At 38.4% G+C, this 22864-nt stretch overlaps 1 protein-coding gene across 10 annotated transcripts in view; it reads right to left on the reverse strand.

Moving 5' to 3' along the window:
• Positions 1-2418: 2418 nt before the first annotated feature.
• Positions 2419-22864, reverse strand: part of foxp1b (forkhead box P1b) — a 153451-nt gene continuing 133005 nt past the window's right edge. For 9 of the 10 annotated variants that reach the window (XM_079461264.1, XM_079461255.1, XM_079461262.1 and 6 more), the window contains 9 exons: positions 19881-19968; positions 18603-18686; positions 15102-15306; positions 14269-14345; positions 13474-13575; positions 11473-11594; positions 10230-10299; positions 9127-9293; positions 2420-5697 (listed from right to left, as the gene is read on the reverse strand). In XM_079461264.1, coding sequence (XP_079317390.1) covers positions 5553-5697; positions 9127-9293; positions 10230-10299; positions 11473-11594; positions 13474-13575; positions 14269-14345; positions 15102-15306; positions 18603-18686; positions 19881-19968 — 1060 coding nt within the window. In that variant the 3' untranslated portion in view covers positions 2420-5552. Of the gene's footprint in view, positions 5698-9126; positions 9294-10229; positions 10300-11472; positions 11595-13473; positions 13576-14268; positions 14346-15101; positions 15307-18602; positions 18687-19880; positions 19969-22864 lie in introns of all 10 variants that reach the window. The other variant, XM_079461263.1, reaches the window with a different exon arrangement.

Genomic DNA, 22864 nt, shown 5'->3' on the forward strand with positions numbered 1-22864 from the left:
GTCTGGAAATGAAAGGTAAACTCTGTAACACAAGCAGACTGGTGTGAATGACAGATTTTCCATTTTAAGATCAAAAGGTATTTATGCTGTGCAATGACATTCCGCCACTGAACGTCACAACATTGCTTTTGTATAAAGTTACAAGAGAGTGTGTGACAAGTTCTTTTCAAAGCCGTAAATAAGCAAGTGAAAATGAGCGTGTTGGGAATGACAGATCGGATGTTTGATCAGGGAACTTGGATGCATTTTTTCAGTTTCTCTTCACATGGCGACGCATATGCATCTAACTACCCATTTATCTAACTGCACGCTTAAAGGGATAATTCACCAGAAATCTAACAAATTCTAATATCATTTATTCATATTTCTATCTTCAGTGAAACACAACAGAAGATATTTTCAGATGTCTCCATGGTTTTGTGTCCATATAATGGAAGTCAATAAGGGCCAATGTTGTTTGATTGCCAAAATATCTTCTATTGTGTTCTACAGGGCGAGTGAATAATGAAAGGCATTTCATTTTTGGGTAAACTGTCCCTTTAATGCTTTGCTTTTTTTAAATAAATGTATTTTGGTTTAATATTTTGTTCTGAATCGCAATTACATGGATACATTTGTGTGTCAATATAACACCACAGAGTGTGTGTGTAAACGTAGTATTGCTTTTTACAATCTACCATGACAATAAAGCTCAATTTTAGGTTGAAAACAGCGTTAGCACCCTGTAACTGTAACAAGAAAGAACAAGCCCATTGTTATGAGCAGGTAATATCTGAGAGACAACAGCAATAAAAAAATTAAGATGCTCCAAATGATAGATAAAATATTAGCCGCAAAAAGTCCAACCGTAATTTTATATTGTTTCCTCTAAATCTTGTCTTTCAACGTCTTTAATTAATAACATGCCCGCTGACATTTATGTATCAGAGCAATAAGCTAAGCGGGAAACAATTTATGTCACCCCAAGCTTTTTAACAAATCAATGCAACTATTTGTAATTGCTTGTTTCACAAGATTAAAACTGCTTTGGCCTGATCTCTGTCTGCTGTTTAGTGGCTAACATGACCCCGTGCATCCGCCATAAAAAGCAAACTCCTCATCATCAGCATAAATTTCCATCAAGAAATCCATATCGCTAATATTTCTGGAGTTTTAATACGCTAACAATTTATAGCTGGTCAAATGCAGTTACCTAAATTGCTGTTGGTAAAGGACAGTTTAACTGTCTGCTTTTAATTAGAAGGTAATTTAATGTGCGAGCCGCCGTGAAAGTGCTTGTCACGATAGACTTTAAAGCAGGCATTCGATAACAAACAGCGCAAATATCTGTATCTATAACACAATGAAAGATATTCAATAATATGCTGAATGTAAGAAACGCAATTCTGCTTTGAGCAATATCATAATTCAGCTTGGTGCATTTCATATCATGTGCATTGATAAAAACGTATCAAAATAATTTTCATGACTGTGTAAAGCATGTTTATTGCATCTTTTAGTCCGTTTCAGAAACTGACCACTGCAGCTACGACTATAGATAAAACAGAAAAAAGAATTGGACACATCATCATCATTGTATAGTCTGATGGACGATGTTCAGGACAACTACCATCAGTGGGGATAACAATGGCACCGTGTGTTGTTTAAAATCATATAGCATACAGGGGTTTAGACTTAAGATTTACCTCCATCATCATCAGTAAAAGAATTGGTTGCTCTTAACTTTTAAGTGTGCTTGAGTTTTATCATTAAAGCCTTTAGATTTACCATTTTGTTTTTATTAAATATTTCTGTAACATATTATGCATGCAATAGCTTAAAGAGGTTATCATAAAGGCAATTTTTGTAACACCTTTTTATGTCAATATAAGAACATTATAAAAATGTATTTTTCCAATGATTCAATATGAATATTTATATATTTAAAATCATTAAATCACACGAAAAGCTACTGCTTAAAATGAAGTATTGAACAATAAAGAAAAATAAATGGTCTTTGTCTCTATAATGCTGATTTTTTTACTCACAGTAAAGTGAATTATAACATGTTTATAGAATATAGCATTTATTCCTGCAAGCATTTACCGTTAAAAATAAGGAAACACACCTGCCTTTCTAACTAACCTAGAGCGAAAAGCAGGATCTGTCTGAAAGAAGCATTAAAAACAGCTTAACACAAGGACGGGGAAGAAACAGGCTGTAAAAAAGGCTTAGGTCAATGATAACAGAGACAAATCTGTTTTCTATTTTACAGTTTTTAAGAATCCAAAAACTGGCGGATTATCCCCAGATCCATTCCCTCCCCTCTCGCTCACAGATGTCTGCGAGTTTGCCTTTTTCCCGTAAAGCAAGGATTACCAAGTCAATTACATTCGCAGCACAGTACGCTATTGGAATACATACAGCAGTAGCTCATATCTGTGTGTTTTCGTCGTTTTTTTAATAGTAAATACAAAGCAGTTGTGATAAAGCAAACATGGTGATACAAACAGTACTCTTGTTCTTTGAAAAGAAAAATGAGAAAAGCAGAAAGGCTATAAAGCGGTGTATGTACAACCTACTTCAACAAAAACAGCAGTCTTGGAAACAGTTTACTGTAAACGTGGAAGAAAAAAAGAGCAATAAACAAAAGCAAATTGATACCGAGTGGAGATAAAAAGTCCTGAGGTTTGGCTTAAAAGAAAAAACAAAGAGACCCCCAATGTTTACAAGCTCTGATTTTTATATATTTTTTAAAAATCTTTTTCTTAAAATAGTTTGCTACAGTTTTAGACTAAACATGCAAGACATACAACTAAGTGCAACTGAGTGAAACGTTATATCATTTATTTACTCATTCCCTATAAGATTTGAACTGAGGTATGCGTACTAACAATTTCTCATGCTGTTTTTCTTCAGTAATGCCGAGCTACACATGCGGTGAGTGGTCTCGTCTGCCTGCTCGAGAATAACAATTAACCAATCAGAGACAGCTATCCCCCGAGCTTCAATCGCTTCCCACCGACCCACAGCTGCCTGGATGTTGGATTCCACTTTTATCGCTAAAAAACACTTGGATAAATGTACACATATTATTCACTACCATTAAAGTACCTTGTACCCAGCTTATTGGTTGACAGGAGTGTTTTTTAATATAAAAAAGTAATAAGTTGACAGACACTAAATCACAATCATAGAGCATTGCCAAGGATAACAAAGGACATCGGGAAACCTGTTGTGGATTTACAAGGTAAGTGGCATACAATCGTTTTCAAAGAATAAAATGGCAACATAAAAAAAGGCATGAGAACAAATCGAGCTATCATTGTGTGGTCCAGTTTGAAGTTGTGTTCACATTGTGTTATGCAAATGCTTTCTGGATTTAAATATCGTGAGAATACAGTTCTAAACTCTTTCATCCATGTCCTCCTCCATTATAGCCAATATTTCATGATAGAACACTCCCTTTTTTCCTTTTCATTGGCCCAGAGACAACATTGCTTTGATTTGGTCATGTGTTGGTCTCAATCTCTCCTATGTTGGTCACAGGCAAAGACAAACAGCTGTCCGTCGAACAACCCCTTTGGCTTTTTACACCGATTCACTACAAGCCCGACACTGTTTGAAACATTTCCTAACTTTTGTGTTGCGGGGAACACTACAGATATTTGGCCTTTTTTTTAGCTATTGCATTGGACACAGAATAATATGCAGTATCTTGTATCTTTGGTAGTCACAGATAAGAGACAAAATAGCGACTTGTCAAAACTAAAGACAAACAATGGAAGTAATAAATAAGAACAAAGAAAGTGGTTGCGGTTCTTAAAACAAAAAACAAAGCCCTAATCTAAACTCTTTCTAATCTCTGCACAGTCCCAACACCGAGATGGCAGCAGCTTTCAATTCTGACTTGCTTCCCGGGTTTGACTCGCCTGGAACAACCAGCTGGAAACAAGCGTTTCCAAAGTGATGAAGTGGATGTCAAAGTGGGCTGCCCCAGTGCTGTAATGCTCAGTGGTCATGGCTGAAACGTCAGCCTTGGTTTATAATCCCTTTAAATTTTTATCTCATGTGTAATTATTAATAATCTGTAATAACAGAGAGGATGACCCATTCATTGACGTGGTAAAACCGACACTCAAACTACGAGGAATGCAGTTGTCCAGATAGTTGAAATTACAAAAGGGAAAAATACGGCAACAACAACGTTTAGAAATCACAATTAGCTTCATGTCTAACAATTATCTCTCTGCTTTGACGTTAGAATTTTTTTATATAGATGCTTTTGATTTGCGATTCGGTTGACGCTTGCGTGCGTCACAACGAAAGGGGATTTTTGAAAGTATAAATTCATAACGATAAAAGTGATTTCTCTGTCATTTATTCCATGGGAAAATTAAACTTCATTGGTGCGTGGAGAGGGAGCCTTCATTACGAGTAGTGCATTTGCAGAGGGACATTGTGTGTGTGTCTATGTGTGTGTCCGCACGCAAGGCCAATGCGACTGCAGATTGGCCATCCGAAACACTAGGAACAAATGACAGAAAAATACTACATGGTAATGCAACATTCCGTTTCGATTTTTAAGGAAAGCAAGAGGAAAAATAGCATGAGGAAAGAAGCCTTACACATTCATCCAGTGCCAAGCACACCATGGACGCCACATTATTATTCATGAGGTCTGATCAGTTACCAAAAACAAACAAACCCAACAAAAAGGATATATGGCGAACAGCACAGAGTAATGAGAGGACACTGCGCTTCAATTATTTGCCCAGGAACCCTCAAATCTCCAGACAGACATCTTCCAGCTGTGATAGAAGCATACTTAAAGGGACAGTTCGTCCGCAAATGAAATTTTGGTCAATACTTGCTCAGCCAACCAGTTTTGTGTGCTGATTCACCAAAAAGAAATGAACGTGCCAAGAAGACCATGGGGTGGATGTCAAGATTTTTCAGTTGCCAAGTGGCTTTAGCAGACTCCAGTCCCCATTCACTTTCATTAAAAGGAGAGGAGAGAAGTACATTATTTAAAAAGTTGTGTTTCACAAAACAACAGGAGGGGGATGACAGAATTTTCATTTTTGGGTGAACTATCCCTTTAAGGCGGCAGAGACATTGAATTAAAGTCACATCCGTACACTCACACCGCGTGAGTGACACGCTCCGAGCACTAATGATTTGTGTGTGTGTGTGCTTTGCAGTTCTGATCAGTGTTTATTTGACTCAGAGGGCGATGAGCCAGTCTTTCTCAGTTGTGTTTAAATGTCCGCTCTGGTCTCAGATGCCAAAAGGAAGTAGAAGCAGGCCCCCAGTACCAAACGTCTCTTCGTCAAGTGACGAGTAGAAATTTACACATGTCTTTCAACCGAAAAGTAGAAACAAATCAAAAATACTTCCAAACGGAATCGATTTTTCTTATCACGTATTTCGTATTTAATGGCACTAAGAGTAACATTTGAATAGCTGTCAACAGGAGTACTGTGAATCCAGTCTTGCTTTATCTGGAGTGGTCTCGCAGGTGACCGCAGTTAGCTTGGCCTCGTCGGCAGAGGACCTGGGAGAAACCAGGCTTACAGCATGTCGTCGTTCACGTGGTCGTCGTCGTAATCTCTGTGGTGGTCAAAGTCTGGACTGTGATTGGCTGTCGTCACGAGGGACAGGGGGCCTTCGTGTTCATCTGGGTCCAGTGGCTCTTCTTTAACGCTGATATGATGCCTGAATAAAATAAGAAAATGATTACACCAACACACAAGAGCATCCATCATCAGCCACAAACAATATCAATCTATAACTTAATACTATTTAGAGAGAAATTGTAACTGGGTCTTCATCATTCGTGCATTTGCAAAATGTACAAATGTGCAGTTTTATTTAAGACGAGACAAACATATATGTTATCAAAATACAGTGTCAAACGTTTCTATAAATAAAACGGCTACTGCTCATGGCTGAATAACACAGCAATTAATGGGTTTATAGGACCCATATATATATAAAAATAGTTTTTATATGTATTCAAGATAAACATTTTCCCCTCACATCTTTTTCTTTTAAGTAAATGAAAAAACTAATAAAACACCTTTTCCGCAAACCCATATGTTAAGTTGCTTGAAAGTGGCATTTGACATCAATTTCTATGGCTACATTGTTTAAAAAATGAAATGTCTTCTAACCCCATGAACACTAGCTAAATAACAAAAAGTTTAAAATAAAAATTACTTAATTCATTTAAATATTGTATTAGAAAATAATAATAAAAAAAAATTGTATTCTTAAAATATAACTTTTTCTTAGTCTTCACTGCATTATTATTAATGTAATCAATAAATAGTATAATGTGACTATGATGATAAATTAACACTTCAAGGCTACATGTCCCTGTCTTATAAATAAAGGTGCATTTGGTAGCATACTTGTTTTTAATGTGCTAGCAAAAACTGCTTAAATTGTAATACTTCAGATATCAATTAACTACTGTGAGGGGAAAAATTACACAATCTATGATTGCATCTACACCGGCCTAATTTTAACAATCCAAGTATCCAAGCTGTCTGTCTTTATAATAGAAGTCTGTACAATGAAACTGCACTTCGGATAACTCCACTTCCCTTCCAGCATTGGCATACCTGCCGGCATGATTTTCCACAGCTGGCCTGCCGACAGGGTTTTCACTCTGAATTGATAAATGAGGGAGATTAACAACACGCGACGTGGTGACGAGAGAATGGACCACAGCGAGCGAGCGGACGGGCCGTCACGTTCCCGGTGGCGTCGGATCAGTGCCGCTCGGCGCGCTACACTTCTCTCTCGTTAACATGCACAACCTGTGAGGCGGGTCCCCGGAGGACGACCCCGTGCGAGGGTCCGTCATTAATCAACTTCAAGCATGCAAAAATCCCTCGCAACACGGTGTCCAGACAACGGCGTGTACGCTTTAAATACACGGCAAATTAATGCAACTCCTAACTGAAGTGTCAATAAGGGAAAGAAAAGCGGCGGTGGGGAGGCGTGCGAGACGAGAGGGAAAGGGGAGGCTTGATGACGGGTCGCAACACAAACGGCTGTGATAAGAAACAGGGCCCTTACAAGAATAATAACGCTGTCAGTTGTAAACAAGGCAAAACATGAACCCCCGGCCCACAGTCTGGGCACGGGATTGTCCGCAGAGATGAAATCTGCCAAATTTCTCATTACGGGAACACGGTAGGAATACAACGCCAATGAGCGCTGACGCTAACAGGGAAGAAAAATCGGATGAAAAGGGGAAAATAAATGAATACAAGGATAGACATTACAAGCACATGTGGTTTTAACAAATTATTCTTATGTGGCAAACTGTACAGTTTCAGATTAACCACAAAAGATTTTCGTTCCAAATGATCTGAAGATGTTGAGCTTTTCTCTTGGGCGCAAACATGCGGATGATTGTTAAGAAAGCATCCTAATGAGTTATGGTATTGGTGCCTGCATAAGAAAATTCTCAATTTTATCAGTTTCAGATCAAAGCACATCCCTTGGCCTCCGGTTCTCAATCTCTTGCTGGAGGGCAAACATGGAATTATTATTAATATGCAAGTGAGCTGCATTCTGTTTTGTAATTGCGAATGAACAGTCTGATTGTAGTAGCATTATATATGTGACCCGTTCAGTAAACCTTCACTCATATATGACAATAAAATCAAGTGATTTGAAAATAATATTGCGAGAATATGGCGGTTACATCATCATAGAAAGTTTTTACCATATAATTATGACAAGCCTTGTATCATGATGGATATAACAACACATCCTTGTAAACTAACGGTACTGTTTAGCGTGTTGACGAAATGTTTATGTGCTCTCCTACATGCAAGTCGCTTTGGATAAAAGCCTAAAATGCCAAACGAATAAATGTGATCATCAATGTGACTTCGACTGACAATTCTATTTAATGATTTAGATGGTTAACATTTAATTATCACTAAATATGAGTATAGACTTCATTCGCATTTATAAAAAAGCAACATTTTATTGGATCCAAAAAAGAAGCCTTTACAAAAACATGTCTACCTTAAAGTGAGTAAACGTCGTGTTTAAAATGATTACGTTTCTCATGGTACATTGACATACTTCATTGTTTCATACAAACAATTGGGAAAAAAGACACCGACCATTTTAATGAAGGGCACAATATAGTTGTGTTGTGACCCAGATATCAATATTGTAAATTCTTCTTTGTTACTCTCATATAGCTCATGTTTGGGCAATACCAGCGGATGCCTGGAGAGATGAGAGGCAGGGAGTATTAGAGCAAACAACCTCCATCCTGTTTCTCTATATCCTGCTGATTGGGCAGACCCGAAGCTATGTTACCTACCATTAGCACTTCTCCAAACCACATCTTCACGACTTCATTATCCTGTCATTTCTTTAAAAACATTTTGCTGATATTTCACAGACTGCGATAAATCTCGCCGGGCAACAAATCACCACTTTATCCTCTGACATCTGGAAACCATGCCGTCTGTGGCGTATTATTTTAAGCTTCAAACGCCGTGGCAGTCCCTCCTGTACAACAAGTGTATGGGGAGCTGTGGTTTCCAACCCCGGCCGCAGCTCAGCTACATGGAAATCTTAGAGGTTTCCTTCGGGGCTAATTACGATCCCCCCTGACCCCCCTCTCGCAGCTATACTCTTGGACGTTTGTGGACGTTCTACGAGTCTTGTTTGGGTGCCACAAAGAGGGCAACTCTGTCATCTTCTATTCACAACTTTTGTAAATATTTAAACAAAACGGAGGCAATAATTAGGGAGGAACTCGGGACTCGTAATAAAAGCTAGTTTATAAACTTCTTGAAATAACAGCGAACGACACTATTTTCATTACAAGATCGCCCCACACAGAAGCCTTCTAAAGGTGCGGCTTCCTTTTCAAGACTGTGTCCGTCCAAAGCACATTTCACAGTTCGTACTTCCTATGTAAACTGTAATTTCTTTATAATTTTACCAATGGATAAACATTCAAACCGCGTGTCTGAAGGCTATTTGAAACCCGTAGTGACCTGGTGAAAAGAATCGTACGCATCTAGCATGCGCGCAACTCCCTTATCTTGGTGATGCACACGCACTCTTTCACATTATGAAGGTGGGATGCGAGCCACTCACATAGCTGGCAGGGGCGAGCGTCCAGGGCTGCTGTCACTACCGTTGCTGTTCCCGTGGTCCATGGCCCCATTCATTTCCTCTCGGATGGCGCTGGCAAGCGAGTTAAGAGTGGGACTTCCGATGGAAGCGGTAGTGTATAGAGGTATGTTGTTCTCTGCCATTGAAGCCTGAAAAACGACATCAAGAATAGAAACGAGGTGAGAGTCATTTGTAGAAACAACATGGAGAAGTGCGTCAAATGTGTCTTTACATGGAAAGATACTCAGGCATATCCCTAAAAGATGGCATTTATAAATTTAAGTCTTCTTGCTATAATATTTGAACATTCTCAGGCTGTCACTGAGGATTATGGGATATGTAGTGTTTTCATAGGGATATGTAGTTTTAAAAGCCTTGAACAAAAAATATATAAAAAATATAAGCTAATACATAACTAAACAGTCACAGAGTAAATAACCAAGAAATTACAACCAATACAAAGTTTCCTCTGCTACATTTTTTTTGTTTGAAAAAAACCCTAACTTGATTTTGTCTAATTATTACCATCATGACATGAGAGCAGTAAACAGACAAAAATATTACCGACAATATCAATTGTTTTTATGAATAATTCATATTATCATATAGATTTTAGTTTCGCCTGACCTTTTTATAGTACTTGTACAATTCTGTGGTGATATTTATTTTTATGAAGCATTAACGTTTCATTGTATATAACTCAAGTACATTTTGAGCTTATATCATAAATTATGATATATCGGTATGTTGCAAATAAACAAAAACTGTACAAATTGTAATGTATTTTAAAAGTTATTTTTCAATTATCACTCTAAAGTTATAGGAATTCCTGTAGCACAAGGAAGGTGAAGCGATGATGGGTGACTATGTCTGGAACTTGGTTAGTGAGGACAGTATAAGTCACAAAAGACGAAAACGATCAAATGTACACGTCGGAAGTTTTGGACGACTCATTTTTAGTAACGCTATGTTAAACTGTTGTTTTGAGCTCAGTGTTATGCCACTACCTGTATTGTTTTTATGAGTACCGTTGATGGTAAAACTTTTTATTACATTGTGTAATAAGACTGCGAGGCAATGTTTACCTGGAAGGCTGCAGAAAGGGCGGGACCATATCCCAAAGTGGTATGGATGTTCTTAACGAGAGCTGGAGTTCTGAAGAAATAAATATATAAACACATTCAGCACCAGCACCATCTGAAGACATAGTTCCCTATTTACTTTAGCTTACAGGTAATGATCTGAGAGAGTATAAATCACTCAACATGAAGGCTACTCTGTGTATAACACCAGTATAGGTCTACTGGATAGATTGATTTTACACTAAAGTCTGTATTTAGAGGACAATCCGATTTCCAATGAAACCCAATAACAAAATCAATACAGCACTAAACTATCAAAAGCTCTTTATCATGACAGCTCTGTTCCAAAACCTAGTGAGCTGCCTATGTAGAACGCTTTCATAGGCATTGTACATGATGCTACCTTGTAGGCAGACTAAATTCTGTGACAGCTTTACTTACAAAGACAAGCCAATCCCAGAACACATTTCAACAAATTCAGCACTATAGTTCAGATTAGTTTGATGTTAATTATAAATACAAAAAAGCAATGTTAAAACAAACAGAAGATCTCTATTAATGTTTCTGCTTAAGGGAGCTCACAATGTTTTGGACCAGAGCTTATAAATGTAAAGTTGTCCCATACACAAATCTGAATCACACATTAAAATACATCATGACACTCGAATATGAGAATGGCAAAAGCGTAAGATATGAGAAGGCTACACGCAGGATGAGCGAGCACATGAAGGCAAAGCATGCAGGGTCATGATGGGAGGGGGCGGGGCAGAGGGCGGTGCTTACTGTACAAGGAGCTCGTCAAAGCTTTCGTCCACCACATGCTTCCTGGGGCGACCTCGCTGTATGTGACGGCCGCGTTTAAACTCTTCATCGTCTACGGTCCAAAAGGACCCAAAGTCATCCTCGACTCTTACAAAGCATTTATGCAGAGACAGATTGGTGCGCACAGCACCCTGGAAATGGGAAGGGGGGAGGCAAGCAGGCGGACACGGATGCAGCAACCACAGACAGACACAGACAGATAGACAGACAGACAGAGATATGAAATGGATGTGTGAATAAGCACAAGCAACTGGGAGGTTACGGTGCACACATAGCCAGCACATAGCTCATAAGAGTCCACGCACGTGAAGCTAGCAGGGGAGCAATGGGCGACACATAGACAATGACATGGAGCCCATCAATCAACACCACGAGACACAGGATTGGTCAGCCAGGCTATGCGGGGTGGGGCTGGGACACCTACCCGCTGATCTTTTGCGGCCTTCTCTTTTGGAACTCTAGTTCGTCGACGGTCCATACCGCCCCTTTAACGTTCTCTACCCGCACAAAACACTTGTGAAGACTAAGGTTATGCCGCACTGCGTTCTGCAGTTGGTGTAAAAGAAAGAGAAAAAGCTATGAGTGCAAAAGGAAGATTGCTACAATATGTCTTAAAATAAATAAAGCATCATTTTGTAATGCTGCTTTTAAAAATCACATGACTATTATATAACATTGCACAATCATTAAAGTTATGAATCACCCTAAAATAAAAATTATGTAAAAATCGAAATCACCCTCATCCCAAAACCTTTAGACCATACACTTAAAAATAAATCAATAAAAAAATTGCTTATAAAATCTTAATGTTTTCAACTTAAAATAAGATGCCTAGGAAAAAGTACATAAAAACAAAAGATAAAAAAAATCTTAAAAATAAAATTTTGTATTACTAATAAATAAATGTAATATTTTTGTAGTGTTTACAATTATAAAAGAATTATATAAATATTGATTAAATAAATATTTGGTAACACTTCAGTATAGGGGGCCATTCTCACTATTAACTTGTGGTTATTATCATGCCTACTATTGGCATATCGGCTGTTTATTAGAATTTATAAAGCACATATTCTGCATGATCAGACTCTACATCCCTAACAACTACTTTCCTCAATAAATCCTTTATTAATAGTTAGTAAAGTCCTAGTTGATGGTTTGTTAATAGCTTGAATTGCCCTCTGTACTGAAGTGTGACCAAATATTTATATACAATTAATAATTAAAATATTACAATAATTACCCCAATATAAATAATTTTCAACAAAAAACACAAAAGATATACATTTAAACGGGTTCATTTTGAACAGGAACTTGACTAAATACAACAACAATCTTAATGTTTTTTTCCATTACTTTTGCATTACAATTTTCACATTTTTGAATACAAAGAAAGCACTGATCATTAGCGCATGCACTTAAACTGCTAACAAAATTCCAGAATTGTTAAACCGTCTCTTTGGCATTTATGACTTCTGTTCTGTAGCTGAACAATAAGGGAAAAAGACGCAACATGCGTAACGATTTTTAATATCTCATAATTTACCCATTCACCGGGTCATTTGTACAATACGCGCTTGATATTTGGTAAATAAAGCTTTCATTGATTGATGGAGGCATGTGTGTTTGTTGACACTGTCCATCTTTATCGTTACGCTGCAGCAGAAGTCACAGATAGTTCATCATTTTCTGCCTCGCTTCAGAAACGGAAACTGAAAACGCTCGAGTTAAATGCCAATACCCAACAGTTTCTGCCAGGGGAAACATCCTACTCAAATGACCAGATTTGCCTTTAAACTGTTGAAATTCATCCAGAGAAAACCTAAAAACACTCGCAAAACAAATCCAACTGAAAAGCGGTTCTCTTCCAGAAAGATCATTTTGTTAAATAAATTCGAGTTGGGGAAAACATACCCTTTCTGGAGGTAATTTGAATTTGATGACTAAATCGCATTACACAAAATGGTATTTAGCCATCTTTACCCGATTCATGATGTTTATATTTCTGAGGGCTGGTGGTGTTTGGAGTCGTTCACATATTTTTAAAATCTAAAACGAGAAGTGTGCCCATGATTCGACCTCTGAACAAATATACATTTATTTATATTATATTAAAAATAAAATTATTTATTAGCACATTAGGGTTAAGGTGAGGGACAAAAAGAATAAACAGAGTGTGTTTCAAGTGTGTGTGTGTGGTCCAGTTAGAGAGGTGCGAGCTGAATTCTGTGGGTGGTTTTTCACTCGCCAGGAGTGATTAGGAGATTAATCGTCTAACAATAAACCTTAAAAACTCTCAAAATGAAGTCTTCTGTTCTTGAACCGAATGCAAATAGAAACCCGTCTTGAAACACATGTAATTATTCAACCGAATACTGAGGATATTCAAACATGACAAAAAAAAAGAATTGAAATGAGAGATCACCTTCCACGTCGCTGCGTTGCGTCTGAAATACATGAACATTCGCGTGAACCAATTGTAGATCTCGTTTAGTGTTAGCTGTTTATCTGGCGACTCTAGTATTGCCTGGAAAAAACACACACATACACACACAAATGCTGATAAGCAAACAGCTACATTCTGTTTCAGTCCAAACCTCAAGCAAAACAAAGTGAGATGCACGTGTTATGTCAAGTTAAACATGATCTGAGGGTACATGTAAAGCAGCTACACGATTTTCCGGTCCCGGATGGGAGCTGCTTTGTTTACTGAACGCTTCCTTATGCAAATGTGCCAATTTGAGTGCATCCTTTTCCGCTAAACGACCAGAACAAGAAAAAAACTATTTTATAGGACCAGATTATAAAGCGGCAATTATCGCGGGCCCAGATTAATGCCCTGTGATCACAGATTACTGGTTCAGTCCTAATAATTGACTGGGCATCTCAAAAACGCCCCGTTACTACTGTTGTGTGAAATGAATTCCGTAATAATCACATTGGCTGTAATGCTTAATCAAAAGCAATTGTTATATATGGGCTTTTTTGTCCCCTCGATGAACAGCGAGTGCTTTCCTGCTCATTTGCTGGTGGTTAATCTTGTGCTCCGCTGCTAAATTACATCTGAAATTTAACAGCGATGATGTTGGGGTGCGTCGAGATTTTCATAAAAGAAACGAACATTTATATTGCAGTTGAGTGTAAGATGCATGTAAAATCTAAGGTCTGGATGCTAGATTACTTTGCTCCAGGCATATAAATATGTTGCATGTAATCTTACCTGTCGTATTAACGAAGCATACGTGAAAGGAGGTCGTACTTCAGCGTTCATATAGAACTCTTTGTTCTGGACAATATCTGTTTGAGTAGACAAATGAGAAACGTTTCAACGGAAATGACAGAGATCCCTTTAAATGTCACAATACAGTCATAATAAATAATGTACTGAATGAATAAAACTTCACAAGTTGTATAAATGCAAGACGTTACTTATAAATGCATATTGTGAATACAGTATTTGCTCAGATTAAAATAATAGTTTCGTTCAATAATCTTCTTGTTTAAAGAAATCTAATGAAATGTCCCATTATAAGATCAAAAGAAACCTTAAAACGATATAAAACAACTACATAATATATGTATATATATATATATATATATATATATTTAAAATAAAGATCATAATTTTAATTAATTATATAAAAGATTCATTATTTATAATTACTATAAAAAGGTGATAAAATATTTGGTTGTATATTAGTATGTTTAAAGCACATATAAATGCTTTATTCTGCATTGCTTTATTCTACATCTCTGAATCCTACACAATACCTAAACCTTAAAACTACCTTATAAACAGTAGTTAGGATTTTATTGAGGCAAAAGTCATAGTTAATATTTGGTAAATAGTGAAAATTGGTCCCTATTCTAAAGTGTGACCAACAATTTTATTATTAAAGTTTAAAAAAATTAATTAATAGAACAGTGTGGAAGTGCAATGAAGATGGCCTAATGGACAATAATGCAGGCCAGAAAATGTTACCAAAAATAGTAAATAAAAGCACAATTTCATAGAAAGGCAGACAATAAAATTCACAGAAGACGTATCCTTACCCGGAGAAATGGGCATGTTGTAGTTGTCAGAGTAGCGTCGGCGCATGGGTCCCACATTGTGCAGGCTGTTGGGGGTGATAACGGAGTGTGTTTGGGAGAGCGGTGTAAGGGGCGCTGTCGGGGTGGTGGGCGTCTGGGGTAGGCTGAGGGGTGGAGAGGCTGACGGAGCCGTCTTGGACAGGGTAACGTTGGAAACCAGGTTCAGCTGAAAGACACAGAGCAAACACAAAGCAGACGGTTATTACTCCCCACAGATGCCTGCCGATGCTAATTGTTAACACACCCTCCAATCAATCTCGGTTCCACGGTGAAGCACTGGTGGTTTTCTGGTTTATAAATATTTGTAAACACCACGCTTTTTCTCCCTCCATCGTAATTGGGTACATCCCTCTGTTTGCCTCTCTGTTTGGTCTGCTGGCCACTTCCCAGAATCCAATGTTTCTCGCTATTGGGCGGCGGTAGCAGACTGGTTGGCTGAAGGAACAAGTTTCTCACCAACCCCTAAGAGGCTCCTAATAAGCCACAGACAGAAAGAGGCCAATCTACACTAATTACAGGCTCAAATTGCATTGTAAGGACCCTAATTAGTGCACACTTATAGAGGTGATGCCACAATTACACATCAAATCTGAATGACCCTCGTCGGCACGGTGGCTCTGACGTAAGACGGTTCTTCCAGAGAAATAGTTTCTGGAAAAATGATGTCGAATTTACTTTTCTATTGGAGTGGAAAATGCTGACCCGATGCTCTGGCTATTCATTTGTAGGAGATGTGGGGGAAGCTAATGACACGTATTTCTCATCCAAACTGTTCCAGAAGTAAATTTGCAAAAGGGGGAAGTGCTACAGATTGAAACAACTTTACAGATGGACAAACAGACAAGCATGGACAAAAAGACAAACACAGTCAGAATGCACCAAGAAGCGGCTTGCGTAGCCTGAATACGCTTGGAGTTTTATGCCGGCAAATTAATGAAATGTCAAGGCTGTCAATTGCTTTGTAGGTATCAGATGTCTAATTTTGCACTATAATGGCACCGCTGACAGAGCAGACAGCGGCAAAGCGAGTGAAAACCAACAGACAATGTTTAACATCTAACCCCCAATCACGCAGATACGTCGCAGGCCGCGCAATTACCGCACACCATATTAACGGTCATTACCATAGAGATGCTTCATTTGATGGACAGGTACATAATAAAGAAATTTGGGGGCTGACAGAAGCTTCATCCTTGACATGGTATTGTCTCCCTGCCTATCTAACCTTTTCGGGGGGTTTTTGTTGGTTAATTGGTTTCTCTGTGTGAAATTCATATTACAGAAGGATTGAGGTCCTGGATGCTGATTGGTAAATACAGACATAGTCATTTTGCATCATAACTGTAAGCAAATTGTATTACTATCACTTTATATTGTAATTTGCCTTAATGCACAAATAGCACTTAAGAATCTACATAACAAAATAAACTTTTGCTTTCAATTTTTAGACTCCTCGACATGCTTAACTGTATTATGGTATTAACAGAAGGCCAAAGAAACACACAAAATAAATGAAAAAGCGCACTAAAACACACAAAAAGGGGTCTCCGATTTGGCCAAAGGTTTTGCACAGTATGCATTTATGATTTCTCTGTGCGCATCAGCGAGCTTTGTTATCCATATTCCAGAGGCACAACCAGCCAGCAGCCTCCACAATAGGCCAGACAGGCTGGTAATGGTCCTCCTTTTGTTTCTCGTACATTTGGGTGCTCCCCAGCACGCCCGCAAAATGACACTTCAGACAGAAAATAATTAAATGGTAATTGGTGATCTAATTATACTGGCGTTGACTTGCCGAGCTGCGGTGGAAAAAAAGCAGAAGACAAGCTGCTTACAAAAGCTAAACAAACAGCGAACAAAATCTGCTGTTTTATTATGGACAATGTAAAGGTCAAATTACTGACGAGAATGCTTTGCAACACCCTTGCTCTTAAACACAAGCACGTGAATGCACAAACACATGCACATAAACAATGTGACATACAAACTTGTTCACGAATTTGACAGTAAATGTGATAGATTGGTACATCTCAGCAAAACTTCAGTGAGGTCTGCGACGCCTTTAAAATTGATTCCAAATAAATAATTTCTCAGACAATAAAACATGGCCCTGTGGAAGGACAAAAATAGCCCCCGAGGCTTTAAAACCGAGGGGAGAGGTAGCAGCTACCAATGCTATCAGCGTCTTAAACTGCTTTTCATACACAAAACGCCGCCTTGTCGGACCATCCAAGCAATCAGTGTGTGTGACAGAGGCGAAGCTCCAGAGAATGAACTATTGTTAGCCGCTGTTTTAGGACTCCGTCTCAGGGTCTCTGAACACCGCGGGACGCCTGAACAGCAAATAAATGATAAGCGTGTTCAGGAAACTAAACACAGGGCAAATTACCAAATGGGAAAAACACCACAAAAACTGTACTTTTGACCCAAACTATTGCAACTAAATTTAAGCTAAATCACAAATAACTGACCCTGTCTGTGAAATCCAGGCTAAAGCCATATAATCTTTTTAGGAGATGCGGAGCATCAAAGTTTGATTTCAGCCATTAATTCACTACGATTTCAATCTTTGACTTGGCTTTACTCATCCAATATTAAAGATATCAAGGTTATATTTTCACAGAATGTTCTTTTCGTTATGAAGGATAAAAAAATGACTTCAGCTGGGTTTTCAAAGTAGGGGTCACAATTAAACAATAAGAAATCAAACTAAATAAAAGCTTTAAACAATATTTAATCTAAGAAAACGGTGAAATTTTTGTGGAAATTAAAGGGGAAAGCTATCGTACCACATTTTGGTAAAGTGAATGCAACCCACAGAGGCCTATTTCCATGAATAATTGCAGAATCATTTGGCTGAAGCTCTGAGCAAAACACTTTTCACTGACATGAACACTTTAACAGCTTATGAACATCTGTCACCTAAAACACACTGTCGAAAATGCTGGTAATTCTCACAAATGTAAGAAATGTGCCAAACTGCGCAATCTCATTCACACACTTGGACATTTACATCCCTAAGAAAGAACATACATTCAGTTCAATCATAACAAGTTAAGGACTCAATTATTAAAATATGGTCATCAAATAGCTGTTTGTGTTGACATGACATTTTGCATCTAGCTTAATTTACTTTAGCCATCACCACAAAATTAAATTTCATACGTAAAAATTTTCTTTTAGCGTTTCAGCTCAAAGATACAACAATGAATCCTCACAAGAACTCTCTCCTTTCCAAGGGATTGTGTGTAACGTTACCTAACAAAGCATGCGCAGAACAAAACCTCAAAGTACCAGCAGAAAAAGTAAATAATCCAGGCACATGTGGCATGCTACGTTCAATATATCAACATATATTATCTCACAAACGATTTAGGATGGATAATGTGCAAACTGGGACAGTGAGAGAGATGGCAAGGATCGAGTATATATAGAGAGAGAAATGACAGAAGTGCTACTCACAGGCTGTGGGGTGGGTTTGGGCTCTGTAGACTTCACATGCAGATGTGTCATCATGGCTTGGAGACGCTCTTTGTCTTTTGTTAACTTTAATGGGGAAATAGAAGGAAAAAGAAAAACAAAATATGATTAAGACATTCTTGCATTTTCATTTGAAATGATGTCAATGGAGAAACAAACAGCCTTCTAACCAAGGCTAATCCACAACATTTATCTTTTTATTACAGATGCTTATTTACCAAAAACATGCCCTTGAACTTTAGCCGTAATACCAATGACACACTCTATTTAAAACTCCTTTTAACAAAAGAACAAACAAGCCCTCATTCATGTTTGCTTCAGTAAAAGTGTCTCTACACCTGAACATCAGAGGAACATGATCTTTTCCTCAACTCTTTGTCTCCCTCTCCCCGCTTTACCGCATTAAAGAACCAAACAAACTCCACTTTAAAGTTTAAAGACTTTATTGGCATCGTGACAAGCTTTACATAAAAGGCTAATTTTATTTGTAGCGTTGAGCATTTGAATAGGGTATAAATGGCAGATGAACGTGCGGATTAAGAGCTGAATCATTCCGCATTGATGCCTGGGCTGAATTGTCCCAGCATGCAGAGTAATCGAGGTGCTGTGCATTAATCATTACACTTCTTACACTCTTTTGAGGCTTTACTTGTTTAACTATGTATCAGGACGGGAAATTATGAGAAGATGAAGAAACAGACAGGAAACTGGATTTGAACTGAAATGGCCCATATGAGCATAACAGCTCCAGTACGTGTTAACGCTCTCCTACCAAACTGTATCCCTTTCTCTCATAAAAACAAAATCCATCTTTATGACCGCTATCCAAAGAGTATTTATTATAAAAAATGTGTATTTCCAGGCAATCCAACGCAGCCAACAACATTAGCTGATCAATTCATTGAAAAGGCTCTAGAAAAACTCTCTTCATTGTAACTGCCGGGCTTTTTCACAAAGTGTTTTATTGTGGTGCCAAAAAGTTAAAAGTCATAAACGACTTTAAAAACCAGTAAGATTGGAAATGTAATTATCTTGTGGAGTTAGCCTCGGGGCACTCCATATATCTTTGCCTGGCTGTCATGCGTACATAACACATTTTTAATGACTGGTTACTCACAAATGTACAAAATAATTTAATTTTTATCCCTCCCTCATCTCTCAGCTACTTGAAAGCGAGCGAGGGAGAGTGAGATGGTACGAGAAGTGACGGAGAAGCCTGAATAGGAGAAGAACAAGGAATGATGAGAAATTAGATGTTACCTGCAGTTCCAGCTGCTGAACTACTTGCATCTGTACCCGACACTGCGCCGTGCTCCTGTCATCCAGAGCATGTTCATTATTCAGGTGTCTATACAGAGGGGGGGAGAGAGATAGAGCAACCGTCATTTTAGCATCGTATTTTATAGCCGTCTATTAAACATTTGATAAAACTTTCATGGTAAAATATTGAATTACATTATCTGCACATTCTGCAGGGCACTTGTTTATCTCTCTATATTTGAAACGTGAAAATGGCCCGAGATACACGCATGCTAAAATGACAAAGTAAATAAAGCCGTGTCCACACATCCAAAATATCGAATTCCCCAAACACAAATGAAGAGTGCTCTAACAAGATCGCTGCATTACTGGAAATAGAAGCACTCTTTAAATAACTCATGCATAATGGATGAAGTGGCCGTATGTATGCAAACCTAAAGAAAGTGATTTGAACAGATGGGAGAAGTGCTTTGGCAAACTCAGGTAAAATAATAAGGTTTATAAATGGTCCGATGTGCTTTCAAAATTAAAATCTTTCTTATTTTTGGTGGCTTCTCCGGTTAATTATGTCATCCAGATTAAGGGAACTCGGGACGAAAAGCCAAAGGACAACAAGGAGAAAGGAGATTGAATCTGTCATAAACTTGAATTATGAATATAATTATGCGTGATTATTTTACACCGCCAAGATCGCTCCTTTTTTTCTCCCCCGCACGTTTATAACTAATCTAAATAAGTAGCCGGGCCTCGGCAAAGCAGGCCAAGCTTTCCTTTTTATACCTCTTTTGCGGTGATTTATATAAAATGGTGGAGATAAGACTCACGAGTGAAGGAAATATGATTGGAGGATTTTTATCAGCGCTCGCATGAATTATGGTTGGAAAATGCTTATGCAGGGGCATTTCATTAATCATTTAATCATAATCCGTGCAGGATGTTTGAACTGATTTCACAAATACCCTTTCATTTCGCTACTTCATTATGCCCGCTAATGGATCCAATATATTATATATATCATAAATTATATCGCATCTTCTCTGACCCTGTAGGTCGCTGTCACCAGGAATGGAACGGAAAGGAGGAATAGCGCTCGTGTACTCGGTAACTGTCTCCCGCTGCAAATCAAAGTCGTACCCGTACCTGAGCAGGGCCAGAGACAAGAGGAGCCAGAAGTGATGTTGATGGCCTAATAAATTCACCCGAGTGGCGTGACATGACGGCAGTCGCGACATTAATAAGAATAAAGACAACATACGAGTGCAGTACAGATACATTTGGCGGAAACAGGACATCGACAACTTGGGATGCGGAGCACTCGAGCCTGAAAGGGAAATGATCTAAACATACCTGGAAACGCAGTCTGTTTTTCTTCAGAGTGACCATATAAATATCAGTTTTTTTATACTGACACGGCGTGAATTACTATTTTAAGATACTCAGAATTGATCATTTCATAATAATAACACAAGGATTAACGTAGTGACAATAAATCTGCACCTTGTTTAAAACGCCATCGTGTTTGTTTTGAGTTTCAACATTTATCAACGGAAAACAACTTGCGTTTGATGTCAGCAAAGGTTGAAAGGGATCATGTAAACATTTCAAAACAACCGCCCACACGCGCAAAGGATAAAAAAGCCAAGTCTTAAGGACGTCTCGGCCGATGCCGCGCATTCACAACGAATATCTGGATGTGACATGCTTTGGAATTAGTGGTTCACGCCATCCTGCGATCTCCCGCTTTTCTTCCTTTGTTACGGTGGACATTTCTTTTTTCTGCTCTCCTACTTTCCGTCTAATGACATGTAGAGTCACAGTGCATAATTAATAGGAAATGAAATATTCAAATGGCCCTTAATGCAGCCTTTCAGAGGAGCGTCTGGACGAGGGAATGGCAGAATTGACGTCGGGAAAGACTGAGCGTTGGCATGTGTCACTTTTTGGACTTCAAACGAAGGCTTGTTTTAAAAGCTTTCTGGCAGGATGACAGCACCTAATGTAAATGGCCACAATAAAACAAGTTAAATAGACATTAATTCAACAGTCAGCATTTACACAACATTGAGGCTAGCCGTCCTTTAGTCCGGTTTTAATGACGCTATATGAGGATTGTGCCTGGGAGGCCTTTCTATCGCAACAACGTCTTCATTGTTTATTCCCAAACAAATAAAGGCACCTGCATAGTTAAATATTCATCTTGTCCTGTATTTTGCTATTTTTGCATTATCAATAGGTTTTATTTACACATACTGCTTGCCTTTGATGGGTAAACACACGGTTTCCAGGATGGGATTAAATGCACAGCAAACAAAATGCAACAGGCATGTTTGTACAAAAGAAAAACAGTTCTAAGACTAATACTGTATATTCTGTATTCAAACACAGCAGCTTTAATTCAACAAAAACAAATAAAACAAGACATAGAAAACAATATAAACCTGTGCTCCACCCTTCCTACCCTACTGGAAAAACACGTATCACATTTACAACCCCTTCCCTTTTATTTATTGAAACAGTTATCATCCAGTGTGACAAGGTATGCAATGTTTTCTTTTAAAGACATAATAAATATCCGCACGGTTTAAAACAACACCACCGCACGTCACAGGTTGTTGCTTTTGGCTCGTGTAACAGAGACGTGACGCTACTGCGCATCTCACATCGCCCAGAGCGCCCATCTCTAGCAAGCTATCATCCCACTAATTTTCTGCCTTATTTCTGTTTGTGATTTTTCAGGCCGTCGGATGCACATGTGGAAATGTTTAGCGCATGGACGGTTAACACCTTGAGCGTGCCAGCTGAACTCTCACCCAGCCTCGCTTTTACAAAGCTGGCTTTGTGGAGCGTCTCCAAATGTTTTCTCAACATGTTCCAAGCAGTTTAGGGCAGTCAAGAAAAGTAAACAAGATGTTGCCATGATAAAAACACTTGTATAAACATCGCAGGGTGTACTCGGGCTCTTTTTAAAGAAAAGCACTTTTCTC

Source organism: Barbatula barbatula (genome assembly GCF_947034865.1).
Source record: "Barbatula barbatula genome assembly, chromosome: 7".
Lineage (NCBI taxonomy): Eukaryota > Metazoa > Chordata > Actinopteri > Cypriniformes > Nemacheilidae > Barbatula > Barbatula barbatula.